This window comes from Mercenaria mercenaria, chromosome 19 (genome assembly GCF_021730395.1).
Source record: "Mercenaria mercenaria strain notata chromosome 19, MADL_Memer_1, whole genome shotgun sequence".
Lineage (NCBI taxonomy): Eukaryota > Metazoa > Mollusca > Bivalvia > Venerida > Veneridae > Mercenaria > Mercenaria mercenaria.
Window position 1 is genome coordinate 5,589,158 of NC_069379.1, and position 19,219 is coordinate 5,608,376.

General features: G+C 34.7%; 1 protein-coding gene across 1 annotated transcript; it reads right to left on the reverse strand.

Moving 5' to 3' along the window:
• Positions 1-4,184: 4,184 nt before the first annotated feature.
• Positions 4,185-18,844, reverse strand: LOC123541802 (fucolectin-6-like). Its single transcript, XM_053531442.1, has 5 exons — positions 18,665-18,844; positions 12,973-13,137; positions 6,737-6,970; positions 5,381-5,579; positions 4,185-4,307 (listed from the first exon to the last, which is right to left on the reverse strand). Exons 2-4 carry the CDS (start codon positions 13,052-13,054, stop codon positions 5,383-5,385), a joined length of 513 nt encoding a protein of 170 aa, XP_053387417.1. The 5' UTR covers positions 13,055-13,137; positions 18,665-18,844; the 3' UTR covers positions 4,185-4,307; positions 5,381-5,382.
• Between the last annotated feature and the right edge of the window lie 375 nt (positions 18,845-19,219).

The window sequence follows — 19,219 nt, forward strand, 5'->3', positions numbered from 1 at the left end:
TTTTTTCTATTTGGTTCAGTATTGTCATTCCTATCCAGGCTATTGAACAAATTTATGGTACTTACATTATATTTATACGTATAGATGAGTATTTAATGAAAAGGTTATTATCTTTGCATCGGGAATTATTACATACTCGTTTCTATTCCCCGTTAAGTTACACTGGTACCGGAAACGTCAATATTTTTCCATACACTGACGCCTGAATTTCATATCGGGTGCGTGACGTAATTCAGTGTTTGTTGTTGCACTATTTTGTTCTATTTGGTTTAGTACTGTCAATCCTATTAAGGCTATTGAACATATTTCTGATATTTACATAATATTTATACGTGTAGATGCTTATGTAATAAAAAGGTTATTATCTTTGCATCGGGAAATATGCATTCGTTCTTCAGCGGAAGAATATTGCGCTCCTAAATTTGCGCAATATTTTCGCTGAAGAACTCGTGCATATTTCCCGATACAAAGGTAATAACCTATAAATATGCCGAGAAGCTCTGAAAACTGTTTACTGCCTAATTAAGGGCAAATCTTTAAGATTTGTAAGTTCTTCCATGTGCATTTATTTGATGTCTGAGAGGTATAATTTGTGAAGGAATGCGGGTGTTAAAAATTATTTTGAAACAAAACGCGAGTTTTTAAGAGCAATAATTAAGGAGAGATACATTTGTAACTGGATTCAGACACGAAAGTCAGTTTTACAGTGTTTTACAAGCAGATAAAATGAAAGATAGGTCTGTTATGAAACCATTTTGGCTAGACAGATGTTTTCTGTGACATTAAGTTATCGAATAACGCATTTAAATGCAAAATCGTTTATATCTATTTATTCAATAAGCTTTTAAAGAGCAAAATAGCGGCTCGGACTGTGGAACAGACTTCAGGGGTACTTTCGGCAGTATGTTCTTTCAATCAGTATTTCACTGTTCGTTTCAGTTTAGAATTTATGTACATATTGCATATAACATAGACGCCAGTCACAGCACACGAAGTTTAGAAAATAGACATATTTTTCTTTGAAATAGATAGGTTTTGAAAGGTTTGAATCAAAAATAGCGTTTTTCTCATGTTTCGTCACTCGAGAAAAGTGATCATGATCAAACTGAGGTCTTAAAATGGACTCGTGGTCTTATGCAGTCAGTTCCATGGGTGCTCATGCATGTGTTTGTAGCTTCCTAAAGCAGGTCCAGCACAGTACCAGTGACTTAAAATTGCCACAAAATACAGCCAGCTTGACAGCTAAACATATCTAGATGCTGAAAACAGGGTTGAATCCTCATTTTTGTATGCAAGGGGCCTTTAATGAAACTATAATATTACTAGTGAATTTCGATACGCGTTCCTGGTAGAATTTTTGAATACATGTATGATCTGTTATTACAAAAAAAACAGCAAATGCCATACTATTGAAGTCTTTTTTGTCTCTTAAGGGGACGCATATTGCTACATTCACAGTTCATACAGCAATGCGGAAGGGGTGCATATTCAAGAAATCGATGGTGGGAAAATAAAAAACATATTCCTAAACTGATATAATACTGATGGACACCTGTAATATTCAGTATTTTGTGGATAAGGATGTGGTACTATGAATGTAATAGGAAAACAGAGGTCTTTGTGAAAGTACATTCAACACAAAATATTAAGCTTTTGTATAAGGAAAATACAGGTTTTTTACAATAACAGTGTTCCAAATAATGTTGAAGGGATGAGATTTTCTTTCTAACACACCAGGTTTGCTTAAACATGTAAAAATTTAACGCCACGTCTGTTCATCTCGAGACGGACGCCATATTTCTCATTGATAAAAAATGTAAACAAAAAAATCAGAGTGGGATTAGCATTGCAAGGGCATAACATGACATTCTACACAATGAATACCTTAGAACAGGTATCTAAGATGCTACACAGGTCAGGCGGGTTAAATGCATAATGTCGATCACTTGAAATTCATCTTTAAAAGGTGGTTAATTTTAGTTTGTTTACATGGTTTTTAATTTTCCCACGACTTCTCGGCGATTCACTGCAAATGTATTACTGCGCCGGACGAAAGGTAACTCTAATAAACAACGGGAGACAACTTAGGTGTCAGCACGTGTACGATTTTAAAAAAAACATGTCGATGATTATAATTTCTTATCAAATAATGAATCCTATTCAGATATTCGTCTTTAATATTAGAAAATTATTAATTTCTGTGGACATTTGTCAAATAATATTACTTACAGTGGACTACTTTGCGCATCAAACTGGTTTCCGCTTCAGTTGTGAGGCACTTCCGTTATACTTTTTGACAACAATAACAAAACACAAAATGAATCAATAAAGTCACTTATAAACCGACTGCTACTTAAATCAGTGTAAGTAAAGTTGTTGTTACAACATTATACATGTTCGTTACGTTATGAGATAAAGTTTATCTTGAACTGCATAATCCATTAATTACGTTTAGATGATATTGCATTTACAACTTATCTGACCCCGTTTTTACGTGAATGACAGCATTCTCGTGCAACTCGTGCAAACAGAATTATGAAAAGTATGGTGGAGAATTCAAGGACAAAATATAAATGACATTAAAGTGAGGATAACTGTATATTCGTCCAGTTTTGATCATTTACATTCCTGCTGTTTATTAGTAACTTTTGTGAACAAGATTATAATGTTGCTTTTGCACATATACACATTGATTGGACCTCTCAGCCAAATTTCATACCTTATTTTAGGGATTTTTAAGACAATACAATTCAAAAGTTTGTTGAATGTGTTTTGATATTTAAGTGCATTGTAGTTCATGAATACCAAGTTAAAAATTAATAATGGCAACATTTCTAGGCCTTTATTGTAAGCCACTAGACTTCTGTAACGATAAATGTTTAATGTATTAAGGGGAATATACTCTTTTAGTTTTGTAATGTGGCATTCCTTGACCACCGTATCTTTTCTTATGCACTACTTTGTAAACAAACTAAATAATGTGTTTTAGCTCACATATGTGAAATGAAAAGCAAGACAGTGAACTTATTTCACATTCTTTCTTTAAATTAGAATCTGTAGGACACTGATAAATGTTTGGACAAAGTGAAGCACTATTATTTTCGCACCAAAAAGTCTTAATTGTTGACTTTGAATGTACACAAGAAGTCTTATGTAATTCAACAATAACTTTCTTGTTTCAGTTTTTATCATTTTTATTTTAGTGAGCAATCCTTTGTGTACTTATAACAGTTGAAACAGTATTCATTTCATTTACCAAAACCTTGTACTTTTTTGCAGGTAAATTTTATAATACCCCACCCACTTTTTTCTAATTTCAAAGTATGCGTCCCCTTAATATTTAAAAGGGTGTTAGAGCTATCTCTCTTCAAAGTAAATACTGTTCTAACAAGCCTGTTCATTTCAAAAAATGAGCCGCGCCATGAGAAATTCAACATAGTGCGTTTGCGACCAGCATGGATCCAGACCAGCCTGCGGACCCGCGCAGTCTGGTCAGGATCCATGCTGTTCGTTAAAAGTTTCTCTGATTGCAATAGGCTTTGAAAGCAAACAGCATGGATCTTGACCAGACTGCGCGGATGCACAGGCTGGTCTGGATCCATGCTGGTCGCAAGGTCGCTCTGTTGGTTTTCTCATGGCACGGCTCAGATTATTCCATGAATTCGATTTGTAATATATATCATGGAATAATTTAGTTTAGAATCTACCAAGAACACTCTTGAAACGACTATTTTATAAGAAAACCATTTGTTAAACATGTACAGCCAAATAGAGTTCTAGATTTATCGAAAACATTAAATTTCATTTAGAAATGAGCCGCGCCATGAGAAAACCAACATAGTGCGTTTGCGACCAGCATGGATCCAGACCAGCCTGCGCATCGATCGCATCTGCGCATTCTGGTCAGGATCCATGCTGTTCGCTTTCTAAACCTTTTACAATTAGAGAAACTGTTAGCGAACAGTATGGATCTTGACTAGACTGTGCGGATGCGAAGGCTGGTCTTGATCCATACTGGTCGCAAACGCACTATGTTGTTGTTTCTTTTTTCATGGTGCGACTCTTTATCAAATCGTGAGGGAGAAACACATGCCTCGCCCGGGAATCGATCCTTAGATCTGCGTCCTCTATATCGAGCAGATTTAAGATTGGGCTGTTTAGTGTAATGAATAGAGTAACACAACTTCAATGCTCAAGTTTATTGACGGCCAAAATGTTCACATATACATATACTGTAAAATTTCATTTTCATAACCATGTATGGTCACCGATGTATATGTGTTTGTTCCGTCAGGCAATTCATGTCTCTGAAAATAAACGAGTACACAGATGATATAGCTATAATCATGTTGAACAAACTTTACCAATTTCAGTCATAAATGCATGTTATAGTCATGATAAAAGATATATTACGCATACATATGTTCGTGTGCGGCAACACAAAATATACATGTTCGTGTACGTCAACATGAAATAAACACTTTTTTCGTGTGTTACATATCTTTACAGTCCATAAAATAAGCAAAAGTATTTGTAAACATGGACGGATCCAAACAGAAGGGGAAGAAGCATTTTATTAGAAATATTTTGATGGCAAAATACAATACATATTGTAACCCTGACCAACCTATAAAGAGGGCCAGTCTGTTTTATAAGTACAACAACACGGTTGACCCATTTCTTAAACGAATTGTACATTTGATGCGTTGGCTGGTGAATTTTCTTCATTTAAAGACCCACCACGACCTAGTGAACTACTTTATTTCTCCCACAAAAACTTCATGAAAATCATTCTTTTATTACCGGTAATATTCAGCTACTACAAGTTTTCGGGTGGACAATTTAGACCCGTCCTGAATAAATGCGTTTTCACAACTTTATCTACGAACTTATTCAGTCAATCTCAATACAAATCATGAATAATTACCATGATGGAAAGTTATTTTGTGGTGTCTGTTAAAGACTCACCACGACCTAGTGACATACGTTTTCCTCCAACATGAACTTCGTGCAAATCATTCTGATAAAACGATTCTACAAGATGACAGGTGGACAATATTTAGGCCCTTCCTAAATTAAAGTGTTTTCACAACTTCATTTGCAAACTTAAAGCCCTGCTCCAGGGCTATTCAAATTCTATTGTGTGTATGCAACCCATGATTACAATAGGTTACAGTTGACCACGCGATACACTTAAGCAAGCAAAACTACAGGTATTTTATATAGAATTTTATATAAAGTAGACTCTAGTTTGACAGGCGTCACTGTTCATAGTCAGGATTTTCGTACTTTTTCAGCGACAATTTAAGGTTAAAAGGTAGGACTGGAGCAGGTCTTTAAACTCTGAATTGATAAGAATTGACCTATCACCAGTACTTACGTTCACTGATGATACACTTCAAGTTCGCACATATGAAAATAAGTGTTTGCAGTGTGTACAAGTTTAACGTATCGCGCTACTTGATCATGTGTGAAAGTTATTTTCTCGTGGCCCCCGATCTGAGACGACCAGTACTTCACTTGCCTCATGTTATCCAAAGAAGTACCGATCTGCACAGAAATCATTTTGTTTCTCTCAGCTAAAATATAACAAGTCAAAAGTTTTTCCGCCGCCAGAAATGTATACAGTCAAACCTGTCTATAAAGACCACCCTTGGGAGAGTCAAAATGTGCTCTTTATTGGGAGGTGGTCTTTATTCACAGGTAAAAATACACTGTAAATGTTAAAATGGGAAACAAAACACGTGGTTTTTAGAGCCAGGTGGTCTCTGTTCAGAGGCGGTCTTTAACACAGGTTTGACTGTATTCAGATCAGTCATAATGAAAGTTCTTTTTTATTGTGGGCAATATTTTGTGAGCTAATGATCTCAAAAACAATTTGGGTCATCTACAGGTCATGGAAATCTAAATATATTAAATTTTATACTAAAAAACTAATATCTATAGTTTATGCAAACTAACCACACTTTCCTAACCAGAAGCCTAACAGAAGTAATGTAAACACATTTCCATTTACTTGAGAAACTTTACATATCTTTATATTTCAAATGTTATCATCTCACTGAACAGGTGGTTATCGAAAACCTGTCACGTGACTTGCTCCATGTCCCACACGCGAAAAAAAAATTAGCATACCAATAAACCCACCGCCTCTTGGCGGCGTGTAAAGACGGGAATGTATTTTGTAGGCAAAAACAAATTTTATAGCTTACTATTTAGTTTTTACATTCTGTCAAAATTAGAAAGTTAAATGAATTCATTATACACAGCAGCACACGTTTTAAATGTGTGTGGCTTATGTTTTCTTAAAGAACGTTGTCAGTGCTGAATAAAAATCAGAGGAAAAGTGGATGCTATGTTTGTTGAAAGGGCAATATGTCAAACAAACACACTGTATAATCAGTTAAAAAATGAGACCCCAACACTAACAGACAACCTTGGTAGTCTAGTGGTACACCATTTCCTTTCAGTGCGGTAGGTCTCGGGTTCGACCTTTTGCCGCGTCGTACCAAATACAAAAAATGGCACCTGTAGCTTCATTGCGTGGAGCTCAGCATTAAAAGAGAAACTGTCCTCTCTAACCACAGCCGCTCATTTTGAAGGCTTCCATTAGGAATGAGGTGTCGAGAGTGGTTATTGTAAGTCTGTGGTACTTGTTTCACAAATGAACAAAATTAAATTAATATAAGCTATACTTACGGACTGCGTCGTTTTAACAAATAAAAGTTAGTATTACCACAACAATCAGTTCTGCTATACAGTTCTATTTTCCTAATCTGTCTGTAGGTTTGCTGCAAGTCGACGTACCACCAGTTGGTCCTGTTTGTTTCAGTATGGAAACATGAGCCTGTGTCCATGTTTGTATTAGTGTTTCCGTCCACAGCTTTCGAAGCCGCAAATTTACTATTGTTTGTGTATAGACTAGATTGGTACGCTGGCTTGCCTGCAGGAACTTTTTTAAGGTTCGCCACTGAAATCGGATAATGAAATGTAAAATGCCGAAAACACACCGGAAACAGCTACTTTGAGAAAAAAAAACAACAAAACAAAAAACAAAAAAAACACGCACACACACCAAGAACAGGATATTTTATTACTTCAGCTTTAGAATAGTCCTTGCATACAAAACATAAATCTCAGTTTAAACAACTTGCGGTAAATCGACCGTCGAGACTGTTCGGCAGTTTTCCGTTGACGATTCATTTAAAGTGCTTGTAAGATGAATGAGAATGGTTATTAATAAACAAATCGGAACCTAATGTTTACACATAACCAAGAGGTATAAGTATAATGTAACAATATATATGTATTTATACTTCTTTGCACATAACTATGACAACGGAATAATCACTTCACAAAAAAAATATTTTATGATCAGATAGGAGCTCGCTGTTGTAATACTTTATTAAAGTGGAATTATATGCATTTTTCAAGTAAAAATCCAGTTGAAATAGACGTGTATGTAAAAAGGATTGTGGAAATTATAGCTTTTAACCGAACATACCAAACTCTTCCAGTGACCAGTACGAAATAATAGGTTACCAAATATGACTTTTCTTATTTTGACTGGGGCAGTCCTTTTAAAAAACGTCAAACTGCAAACAGGATTTGCTTCCCTTCTACTTTAGAAATTTCTATTTTTAGGTAAGGGAGATCATTGCGTAGAAGATTGAAGAAAATATCTATTATTTTATCCATCCGATTTCTTTATTTGTAAAGCATCAACTTCAAATACTAATGTGACATAATCGTTAATTTAACATATCTAAATGCACAGCAACCGAAAATTGCTTTTATAGAACACTCACCCAAAACACACTATGTGCAGTATTAGATGCGCATAATGCCACTTTAATGAAATAAAGGTAGGAAGGGTTTTCTTCTTCTTCTTTTTTTTAAACAAAAAAAGCTACGGTGTTCCGGCTGACCCATCATCGATGTTAATATTTCTGAACCCCATACCTTTAAAACTACGATGATGACAGTCTAAAACACGATGGAAATAGCCGAAGCATGTCGTCTGCGCTCCTCGCTAAAGGTTATATAGCAGTAATTCGTGTAGTCAAAAGAAGTCCCTAATAAATAGATCCTAATTTTACCATCTTTCGCGCATTTGCGCGTAAATCGGGGACCAAATTGGCATTATTTCACTGGTGGCATGAATTTTACATAGAATAAGACACTTTTCATGCTTATATTCGCATGTTTTCGAGTTGTTTACTTGAAAACGAAAGTAGAGTGTTTATTCTGCAGACCGCTTTCTGAAATGCGGCAATACGAGGGTACCTAACTTCAGTTGACTTGCATTTCACTGCATACTATTCAACACCCCTTTTTCTTTTCGTTTTCTTGTAGCAGATGTATGGAATGGATATCTTCAGAAAATAGGTCTACGACAGAGTGAAAATTTAGAAACTGTATCAAAATTGATCTGAAGTAGCTGGATTTTATATGAAACAATGAACAATTTCTTTTATTGGTATAGTGCCTAAATAATCCGATATTGATCTGTTTATTGAGTTAGACGGTGGAAGGGAGACAACTGTGTATAGCGTTGATCTTAATAAACAAGGGAAGATAATAGTATCGATTTTTATCCAATTCTTCAGTATGGAAAGTCTAAATCACGCTGGTGAAAACTCGAAATTACGATGATGTTTATCGAAATCACGGAACGACGATGATGTAAGTTTACACGGTATCATTTCGCGTCTTTACCATTGTGTTTTCGCGTTTTCATCATCTTCATTTCGACTTTCGATTTCCGTCATTTTGCATTCGACTTTCGCTATCGTGCTTTTGACTTTCGAGTGTGGAAACATGGCGTTCAGGCTCGAGTTTAAATGTTTTTACTTCGAGAATATTTGCTTTCAATTTCTGTCATTAACTATTTCTTCATGTAAAAATAAGTGACTTGCATGTCGAAAAATCTCTTGCAGTTTTTTCATAGGAAAACACAATGTTTGCCACAACACTGACTTTTTTCAGGGAAGACCCAAACAAGAGCCGTCGCTGTAAATGATATATTGAAAGAATATGTTTGCTAGTAATATGGTTCCCTGTCCTATAACGATTCCCATCAAAATGATTGCAGGGAACCAGTCTTTTTCTTACACAGTATAAATAACACGAATAAAGTAGTATGGTCCGTGGGCCAAGGCCAAAAAATTGAAAATCGTAACCCAGAAATTAGGCAATGGTTGAGCTTAACCACGATGTTATACTATCATTCAGGAAACTTTTAAGGGTGGATGTCGGTCTGAGCAACATGTCAGTAAAATTAAATGACGATTTTAAAAACGCTGGTGTCTAATGAACACAATTCAGCATCGCATAGGGATAACGCTGATTTGGATGATGGTTAAAAAGAAATTAATGTGACATTTCCAATGATAAATCTTATCTTTTAATGCCTGCAATAACCAGTAATCTACTGTGATTGTCAAATAATGCTACGCTATTTATAATATACCGAATACAATGTAAAAGGTAGATGTTGATGTACCCCACCCACCATATTAGTACATTTACTTACGCGGGAAATCTAATAACTTCTTATCCTTTATAAAAGAACAGAACCCTCATGTTTACAATAAAGAAAACAAAATGAATGAATAATAACTAAAAAAATTCAGATGCCTTTGCACCTTAATGTCAGTTGGCCAAATCTATAGTTAGTGTTTCATTTCTGGACGATTTGCACACTGTCAGACATATTCTTTGCCAGTGGAGTAGAAATGATGAAAGTATTGCGAAAGCTGATACGGTCGCAAAACTTTCAAGGAAGTTCCCTATAAGGAGCAGACCCAGCAGTCTTTATTCAAGATGACAGCTATTTCAAATTAATCCGAAAATATTATACATATGAATAAATGCCACCAAAGGTTTTCTATTTTGATGACTTTAATTCTCTTTTATGCTGGCGTAAGTCTTTTTAATAGTCATTATGTACATAGTAATTAAATCACCCAAAAATAAATTTGTTAAACAACCAACAAAAAATAGGTTATTTAGTTACACAGACCTGTAGACATGAAAGAGGTATAGCTCTTCAAAAGCCAAAACTGTAACAGAAATCAACCGATACTGATTTAAACATGTTACACAAAATGACCACATATAATCGGTTACACGTACAAATATTGATGAGCTACTACTGTTTAAATATTCAGTATCACAAAAGAAATCAAATAAGTTTCCAAGGGATTGGAATTTATTCAGATAACCTATCAAAGCAATTTATGATACATATATATTGATGTACCTTTTGGTGGTGCTTGAACGTTTTATCTCTCAAAGTTTGTTTGAAATAGAAATTTACAGAAATATCATAATGCATCTGAAATGGTGTCAAATTATTATGAATACATCTATAATTATGCATTTTGCTTGACATTATGAACAGGTAGTACAGAGCTTCACAGCTATAAACTGAGCAAGTCCTGGAATCAAGAAGTTGTGTATCATATCTGTCATTAAGACATCAATGCACGACTGTGGTGTTCCAAACAAATGGTGCAGACTTTGTAAGTATGTACATATGCATCTATGCATGTATGATGAACTTATTGTGTTACTGATACCAAAAAGAGACTTCTCACAACCTCTCGCATCAATTTTTAGAGTATATTTTTATGTCATATGGTGTACATGGATATCAAAATGCGTCCTCTTGTGTAGTTATGTAATATACGTTACCGAATTTGGGTAAAGGTAGTTACTAAACTTAGTGTTTTAAACACAGTTCCATACCGAGGTAATTAGCCTGGCTCCCTGGCTGCATGGTTATTTTTTTTTATAAATACTGCAAGCAAAATCAGACAATCTTAAGCCTCTAAAATAGCACATTTAATCTGATGGCTGAACCATGTACGGAGGGGCAATAAAAATGTCAATGTAGAAACAACCTGCTGGAGTTACTTCCCTCTAAATGAATACACTTATATACGTGTAAGTAAGAACAAACAGGGACGGGAGCCAATCTACGAGGTAATCTATACGTAACAGTTGAAATACATCATCTTTTGAAAGAACTAGTTTGTTTGTATTTGTTGATCATTTTAAAAGTAGAATATTGAATTTAAGTAAGAACTCAGAATTGACAACAATTATACCACAACCACAATATGAAATAAGAGTCTCACCTTTGATTTCATTAAGGAAATGTAATATGATTGCGTAATTCAGTAATTCCGTCACACAGTATACGTGATATTTGAAAGTCACTATAGCCAAAGAAACAGAACTAATTGAAGAAATATGTTTTACCAAAAGTTACATTTGTTTCACTACCCATGTTGTACTGTACATGTATAATGTCCTGTAAGTTCAGAATACGCTGTGTTTATTTACATCAGCAGCTTTGAACAAATAATGCATATAAACCGATGATTTCAGTAATGAATACAAATTTACCTTCCATAAATATCAAAAGAACGCATTGAAAATATAAAAACCTCCATCTTGAAACCACCACAGGCCATCGAAAACCAAAACCTATCCTAGCTTTATGTTACTTAATGTTCTATGTAATATTGGTAACGTATGTTTAATTTCATCTTTGTAATGGTGTAAAAACTAACTGTGTAGGTGCTTTGCCATGCCAATAAGAATGATTTATGCATTAGCCTGGAATAATAATATACGAAATATAATTCAATTTGAATAGGTGACCTTTAAAACTTAGGTAACGTATATTTTATTCTTAGATACCCTGATGTTCTGTATTTCTTTTGAATGAAAGTCAAAAATATTCAGACTGCGCATATACTGTCTATTGTTAACTATCAATATGCTATCTATGTTTGAAGCAAAAGCCGTAAAAATTGCTAATCTATGCTATCTTTGCAGGCATCATTGTTTTACTGTAGTTTGTCGACATCATATAATATTGAGGATAGTAACAGGGTGGGTTAAGTTCAACAAAATCATCACGGTCATGTGTGCATGTTCAGTACACTTAATGCTGTTGTTGGTTTGTTTTCAATGTTGCTAATTCTTCAAGGTGGAAAATTCGAGTGGCGGCTGTTACGTATGTTACATTGTAAAGTATCTTTGAGTGGCCGCTGTTACGTATGTTACATTTTAAAGTATCTTATCATCTAAAAGTCAAAATTATACAAGTAGGTTTACTTTGACATCTAAAATACAAGGAAATTATTTGTACCTCAAACCTTTATGAAATACAAATAGGCTCGATTTATTGAGGAACAGCATGTGATTTATATGTGTTACAAATGTTTGCACGTTGTCTATAACCTAAACTCATTGCAAAGTATTATATGAGCTGTGCCATGAGAAAACCAACATAGTAGCTTTGCGACCAGTATGGATCCAGACCAGCCTGCGCATCCGCGCAGTCTGGTCATGATCCATGCTGTTCGCTAACAGTTTCTCTAATTGCAATAGACTTTGAAAGCGAACAGCATGGATCCTGACCAGACTGGTCAAAAAGCCACTTCGTTGGTTTTCTCATGGCGCGGCTGATATTTTCTCATGAAAATATATAAAATTGTGAATCTTAACACAATTATTTGATGATATCTTATTAAAAAAATACAGTAATTTTTTATTTTTTTTATGACTTATTAAAAATGACGAAAATGTAGCTCGGGTGGGTGGGGTATTTTAACCCCTAAATTTTGGAAGAAATAGTCAAAATTTGGAATAAATTGTTATAGTGAGCCTTTAATTGATTTAGGACAGTTACATAAGCAAATTGCTAATATCTGAAAGTCAGTATTGAAACAATCTACTAAAATATCGTAGCCAATAATACTTTCAAAGAGAGAGAATTCCGCATTTTTCATACACAAGGTTTACTCATTGACAAATGAGTGTAATTTTTGTTTGACATACGGAAGAAAACGACATCGGGTCTTAAACAATCACGAAATGAATGTATTAATGGCTGAAGTAGATGAACCTTTACCTAATTTCTGGGTTACGAAATCGAAAAAGTTAAGGACTTACTGATAGCTTGGTACAATCCAGTAATTGCATATGTTGTTGTAGTCACAGAAATAAGGACAAGTAGAACTGCGGATATATTCATTTTATCTTCTCTGGCCTCTCACGATGGTGACAAAATTAATCCGTCTACCTCTTGTTGTTTCTAAGTAGTGAGAGGGTAATCAACTGAAGAGAAAAGAAAATCTATTGTAGTAGACACTTAGCGACTTGCTGAGGAGCTGGCAAGTCTATAGTTTTACGAATAGTATGGCTTGCAGGTCTACAGTAAAACAAGGCGAGAAATTAGAAATAATTTTTCATATTTTCTTGCGTCAAGGTTTGACTTTAGCACAGAAATATATTATGTTGAACTCTAGAATGGCCAAACGCACAAACTATGAACCGGCAATTTATAAAACAAGTCATGCTACTGTATAAGTGGTAAATCAGGTATTTTTCTCAAAGTGCCAATTTCATAATTCTATTTCTAATCACGTATAACGGCATTTGAGCACAAAACAGAGACTTATTTTCAGATATTTTTTATTTTTGACCAAATTTTCGCACATGGGGTGAAAACAAAATGAAAATCAAATAAAATAGTTCCCCTTATAGGTTATATTGCAGTAATTCGGTCAAAAATGTGCTTCCGTGGTCGAAAGAAGACCCCAATAAATATATCAATTTTTTTCCATTTTTCGCGCATTTGCGCGTAAATCGGGGGCCAGATGGGCATTATTTCACTCGTAGAATGAACTTTACATAAAATAGGACACTTTTCATGCTAATATTCGCATGTTTTCGAGTTATTTACTTTAAACCGAAAGTAGAGTGTCTATTCTGCGGACCACTTTCTGAAATGCGGCAATATGAGGATACATGACTTCAGTTGACTTGAATTTCAATGCATACTATTCAACACCCCTTTTCTTTTCGTTTTCTTGTAGCAGATGTATGGATATCTTGTGGAAAATAGGTCTACGACGGAATGAAAATTTAGAAACTGTAACAAAATTTTTCTGAAGTAGCTGAATTTTTTTATGAAACAAAGAACAATTTCTTTTATTGGTTTATAGCCTGTAATACATATCCTCGCAATCGGCATTTTCCGGTAACCGAGCGCCTAGCTTATCATTTTACAATCGGGAATCCTCGGCCATCTCCGGAATCCTCCGTTAGAATTGCATAGCATAAAGGCGACCAGATTGATCATCTTATAGTTTTCTAGGCGTCCAGTAATAAGTTTGTTCATGAATAGTACAATGAATTATTGAATTCATCATATTTGTTTACTAAGTCAAAAGTTTACCCGACTAAATTCAAACAATAGACTAATATAGTTCTTTTATTATAAAACGGAAAAGTGACAAATTTAATTCATTATATTTTATGGATTTAACACAAAGAGTCTAGAATAAATTCCGAGTAAAGTGCAACCTATACCCGGGTGAAATTTGTATTAGTTCACTATGAAAAGATTAAAGTGGAATTATATGCATTTTTCAAGTAAAAATCCAGTTGAAATAGACGTGTATGTAAAAAAGATTGTGGAAATTATAGCTTTTAACCGAACATACCAAACTCTTCCAGTGACCAGTACGAAATAATAGGTTACCAAATATGACTTTTCTTATCATTTTGACTGGGGCAGTCCTTTTAAAAACGTCAAACTGCAAACAGGAGTTGCTTCCCTTCTACTTTAGAAATTTCTATTTTTAGGTAAGGGAGATCATTGCGTAGAAGATTGAAGAAAATATCTATTATTTTATCCGTACGATTTCTTTATTTGTAAAGCATCAACTTCAAATACTAATGTGACATAATCGTTAATTTAACATATCTAAATGCACAGCAACCGGAAATTGCTTTTATAGAACACTCACCCAAAACACACTATGTGCAGTATTAGACGCGCATAATGCCACTTTAAAGGCTCCTAATGCCATTTTTAAAATGTGGTTGCCACATTTTCTGTTATGAACATAAAATATATTAATTTCTTGTTAAATCCTATTTCTGATAATTACATTCTTTAACATTTACCAAAGGTTTGAATATTGCTGAATACATTAGAATGTTTTATTGAATCTATTGTTTTTTATTACCTCCCTTTATGGCTCTAACTATAACAGTTCATGTGCAATATTAAAAGTAGTGTTTTTCTAACAATGTATGTAGACATAACATCTATTTGGAAAGCTGTTTCATCTGATTGTAAGATAAAAAAATTAAAGCATTATGGGCCTTTAAAATATAGAGCTAAACTACGTAGGTGTTCTGTAAAGTGGGCGTTTTAACATAGTCGGCATTATTTGCATTCTGCGTTTCATTTCGTATAAGTTATACTGTTAAGTAAATTGTAATGCACTATCCAAAATTAACAAGAATGAAAGTTCATTCTTGATTAATATATCAATAAATATTCAGTCAAATATATTTAGCACGCATTTTCTTACTGAATGAAAACAGCTGTAGATAAATATATGCATGTAGTATGTTTTACACTATTATTGTTGTTTATGTTTGTTTAAAATAATATCATGGACCAGCTCTTGAACATTCAATATTAGCATTTATAAATTGTCATTTATCTCCTTGTTATTAATAAGAGCTTTTATACTTTATCATTGCTCAACGGATGTGTTCAATAGATGTGTTTCTCTATGTATTATATGTTCATATAATTTCTTTATAGTAATGTGAATTGTATACTTTTCATCTTATGGTGGGAAAAAGATTTATTTATTTATTCAATGAATATTTCTAGACGCAATACTTGATTTTTAAGTAACATAAAAATAAATAGCCACTGAAACCGTTGAATAATATTGCGGTAGATGTTTAACGGTTGAAACATTTCTTTGCGGTTATGACCGACATGCTAAAAGAAGATCTTCTAACAGTCTTCAATACTTCCTGTGTAATTTCCAAACTTTTTTAAATTTTTGTCTCGGCACAACACGAACAACAACAACAACAACAACAACAACATAAGAACGCTATTCGGCGACAGATACATTTGTACTTTATGAGAAACACAGGTTTTAAGAAATATATCGAACATAATTTTACCTCCTGGTACCATCCTTTCAAATGCCGAGTGCCAAGCAAGGGAACTACCAGTACCATTTTTTTTACATCTTTAGAATAATCCGGCAGAGGATCGAACCCCAGACCTCTCGCACTCAAAGCGGACTATTGGGACTTTTAGGTCCGTGAAAAAAAAATAAGCATTTGAGCGAAGAGTTTAAGGTAAGTATTGAGAATGTGTACCACACGCCGAGAAAAGGCTCATTTATCTGTCCTCCACGCTTTTTGTATCATTCTGTCAGTCAGGTAATAAGAATATTATAAGCTTCAACGTTACCTGAATTAAGAGATTACTTCGTGTGTACGATACTGCAATGTTCACTGGGTTGGCAATCCTTTTAAAGTATGTTTCTTGATTCATAAAACTTCATTTTACGAAACATACATAACGTTACGGCGTAGGCAATAATATAAAATAAGGTATCGTTGCGTATTTTTTAATCTAACATGGCTCGTTTTTCTTGCCAGTTAAACAAAGAAGAAGTTCAAGCTCTGTATATTTTGCGATAAACAACGGTTGACGCGCGGACCGGTAAGAGAGCATTATAACGTCGAATTGCCTCATGACATCCGGTTCATTACTACTTGAATAAATGAAGCCTATCATAATTGTTATCAAAATGTTTCATTGAACATGTAAGAATGAATCTTCTGGTTTGTCGCCTTATTAAACCCGGTTCATCCTTCCGATGCTCAGATATTAAACCACTCGGGCTAACGCCCTCGTGGTTAAATTCCTGCGCATCTGAACTCTGAACCGTGATAGATTAGACGACAAACCACTGGAGGGCCTTGATTATTTGTTAATTTACGGACAAGAATTCCCTACAATCCGGTAAGTAAATAATTATAAAAAAAACATTCGTGTCATAATATTTCACTGTTATTTGTCGAACACGATTATTGAAAGTTCTGTCACTGGTTGTGGGTGCAGATGGGAATATCCTCCAAAAATCCTAAAATTTACTCTATCAAGCTATGTTACCGTGAATTCAGCTACCGTCGAACCTAATGTTCCGATCTAAACCTAAAATAAGCGAAATAACCCTACATAGATCCTTAGACCACGATAATCCGTAAATAGCCAATCGCAAAGCAGACTTGTATCCGTCTATATTTCATATACAACAGTAGCGTTGTATATATATCGGGGGAAACTTGGGCAAAAAACGCGTGAATTTCGTGCCAATTTACCATCTAACAATACAGGCTAACGCCGGAGTTATATGACCTTGCAATATTCTCACCAGTTATCAATGGGATAAAAAATAAGACTGACTTGAAGGTAAATTCAGTTGACAACGTCTGAATATTAATATTGTAAAAATGACCCCATGTTATTAGATATCAATAAAAATGAATTACAATAAACTACATATTTGTAGTGTAGAACCAGCTGGGTAAAAACGTAATTTACGCATTCACTGAAACGTTTCCAACAGTTGTAACTTTTTATGTTCACTTGTTATAAAAAAGACATGTCAGCACGATCCTTACATTTGCAATCAACTGGATCCAGTTGCTCGAAACTTTAACAGGCGATTGAGTTAACGGTCGATTGACTTTATCAGTAGATTTCGACAGTTTAGAAAACTTAGAAAATCAAATGCACTTGTTAAGGATTATAAACACTAAACCATCTTTACAGTAAAATTAAAACATAATACTAGTGTTTCCCACCCACCAAGACTAGTATCATAAATAAAAATTTAACAGGCGGTTAGTTTAACAGCTTAATGCAGTGGTCGTGGGTTCGAGCATCATTGGGGTCACGACCATGACTTCTTATATGACCCCAGTACTAATTTTCATAGGAAACGGACTCGAGAGTGGTTACAATAAGCTTAAACAGTTAAAGCTTTCATCACAATCGAGCTAAAACAAATAAGTATAAACTAAACTAAATTACAGTCCGTTAAAGTTTCGAACAACTTGGCCCAGTTAGAAAGTAAAACAACTACATCATTCTTACAAGAAGGGCACGATATAGTAAAAGGTATTCGTAGTCCTACGAGCATCTACGCACTAACTATATCCTGATAAACAAAGTAAACAAATAAAAAAAAACTAACTAACTAACTAAATAAATAAATAACCTGGCTATCAACGAAGCAACGTATCTGTCATCGTGTTTCGCCAACATGCAAACTCCTCACAAAGACTAATTGTTCAGCATGCAGTCCAATTTTGAGTATTTTTGAGAAATCCATATTTAACTGTTTAGCATTAATTTTGTGACTGCAAATGACTCAAAGTGTTAATGAACGTTAAATCTTAGTAAATCCGGTATTTGAGTAAAACTGAATTTATACAAATAACCTGCATTCTTTCATATGTCCTACTGGCAATTAAGCGCTAACGGTACAAAGATGATATTACTCTTATAAAAACACGTTAATCCTAATTTCTATAGAACGCGTGGGAGAGTTTTCAGTAATTGCAGTTTTTATGTCACGTGGTCTAAGTCGGATAGACAACTCGTGCCGTTGTCTACGGGATATATACAACTCGCTTTGCTCGTTGTATATATCCCGTAGACAACGGCACTCGTTGTCTATCCTATACATAAATTTCGTCGCAGTAATTTAACACCTAGCAAAATAAAAGATAACAAGGTACTTACAATTCTGGAATATCCGACCTATGAAATGGCGAATCAGATTCCGGCTTCGTCGGCGTAACGGGTTCCAAACTGTTTAGGCGAGAACGACGATCCACCAACCGTTATGATTAGTCAGAGCTAACGGCGATTCTCCTTTAGATGCAATCAAAGCGCTTTTCTCCTTCACAATGACTGTCGTAACAATTTGACCAGTATATATTTACATACAAGAGGTATTCTAAACATAGCGCTCGACTGAAGAGAAAATGAACACCACATAAGCGGTGGATAAAATACAGATATGTAGTAAAATAATAGAAATGCGTTCGTGCGTGCGTGCGTGCGTGTGCGGTGGGAGGGAGTCTGGCTTGGGACTACTAAGAAACAAGTAATGAGAGCGGGGCTTAGGTATGTTCGCATGAATGCGTGAAGTTATGAACTCATAATTGACACAAATTTAATAACGTAATTTTAGGTGTAATAATTGGTGGAGCGCACCTACTAAATAAGAAGCAGTAATAAGATCATATAGAAAGACCGTAATATGTAACTTTATCCGACACTATTTCGATATCT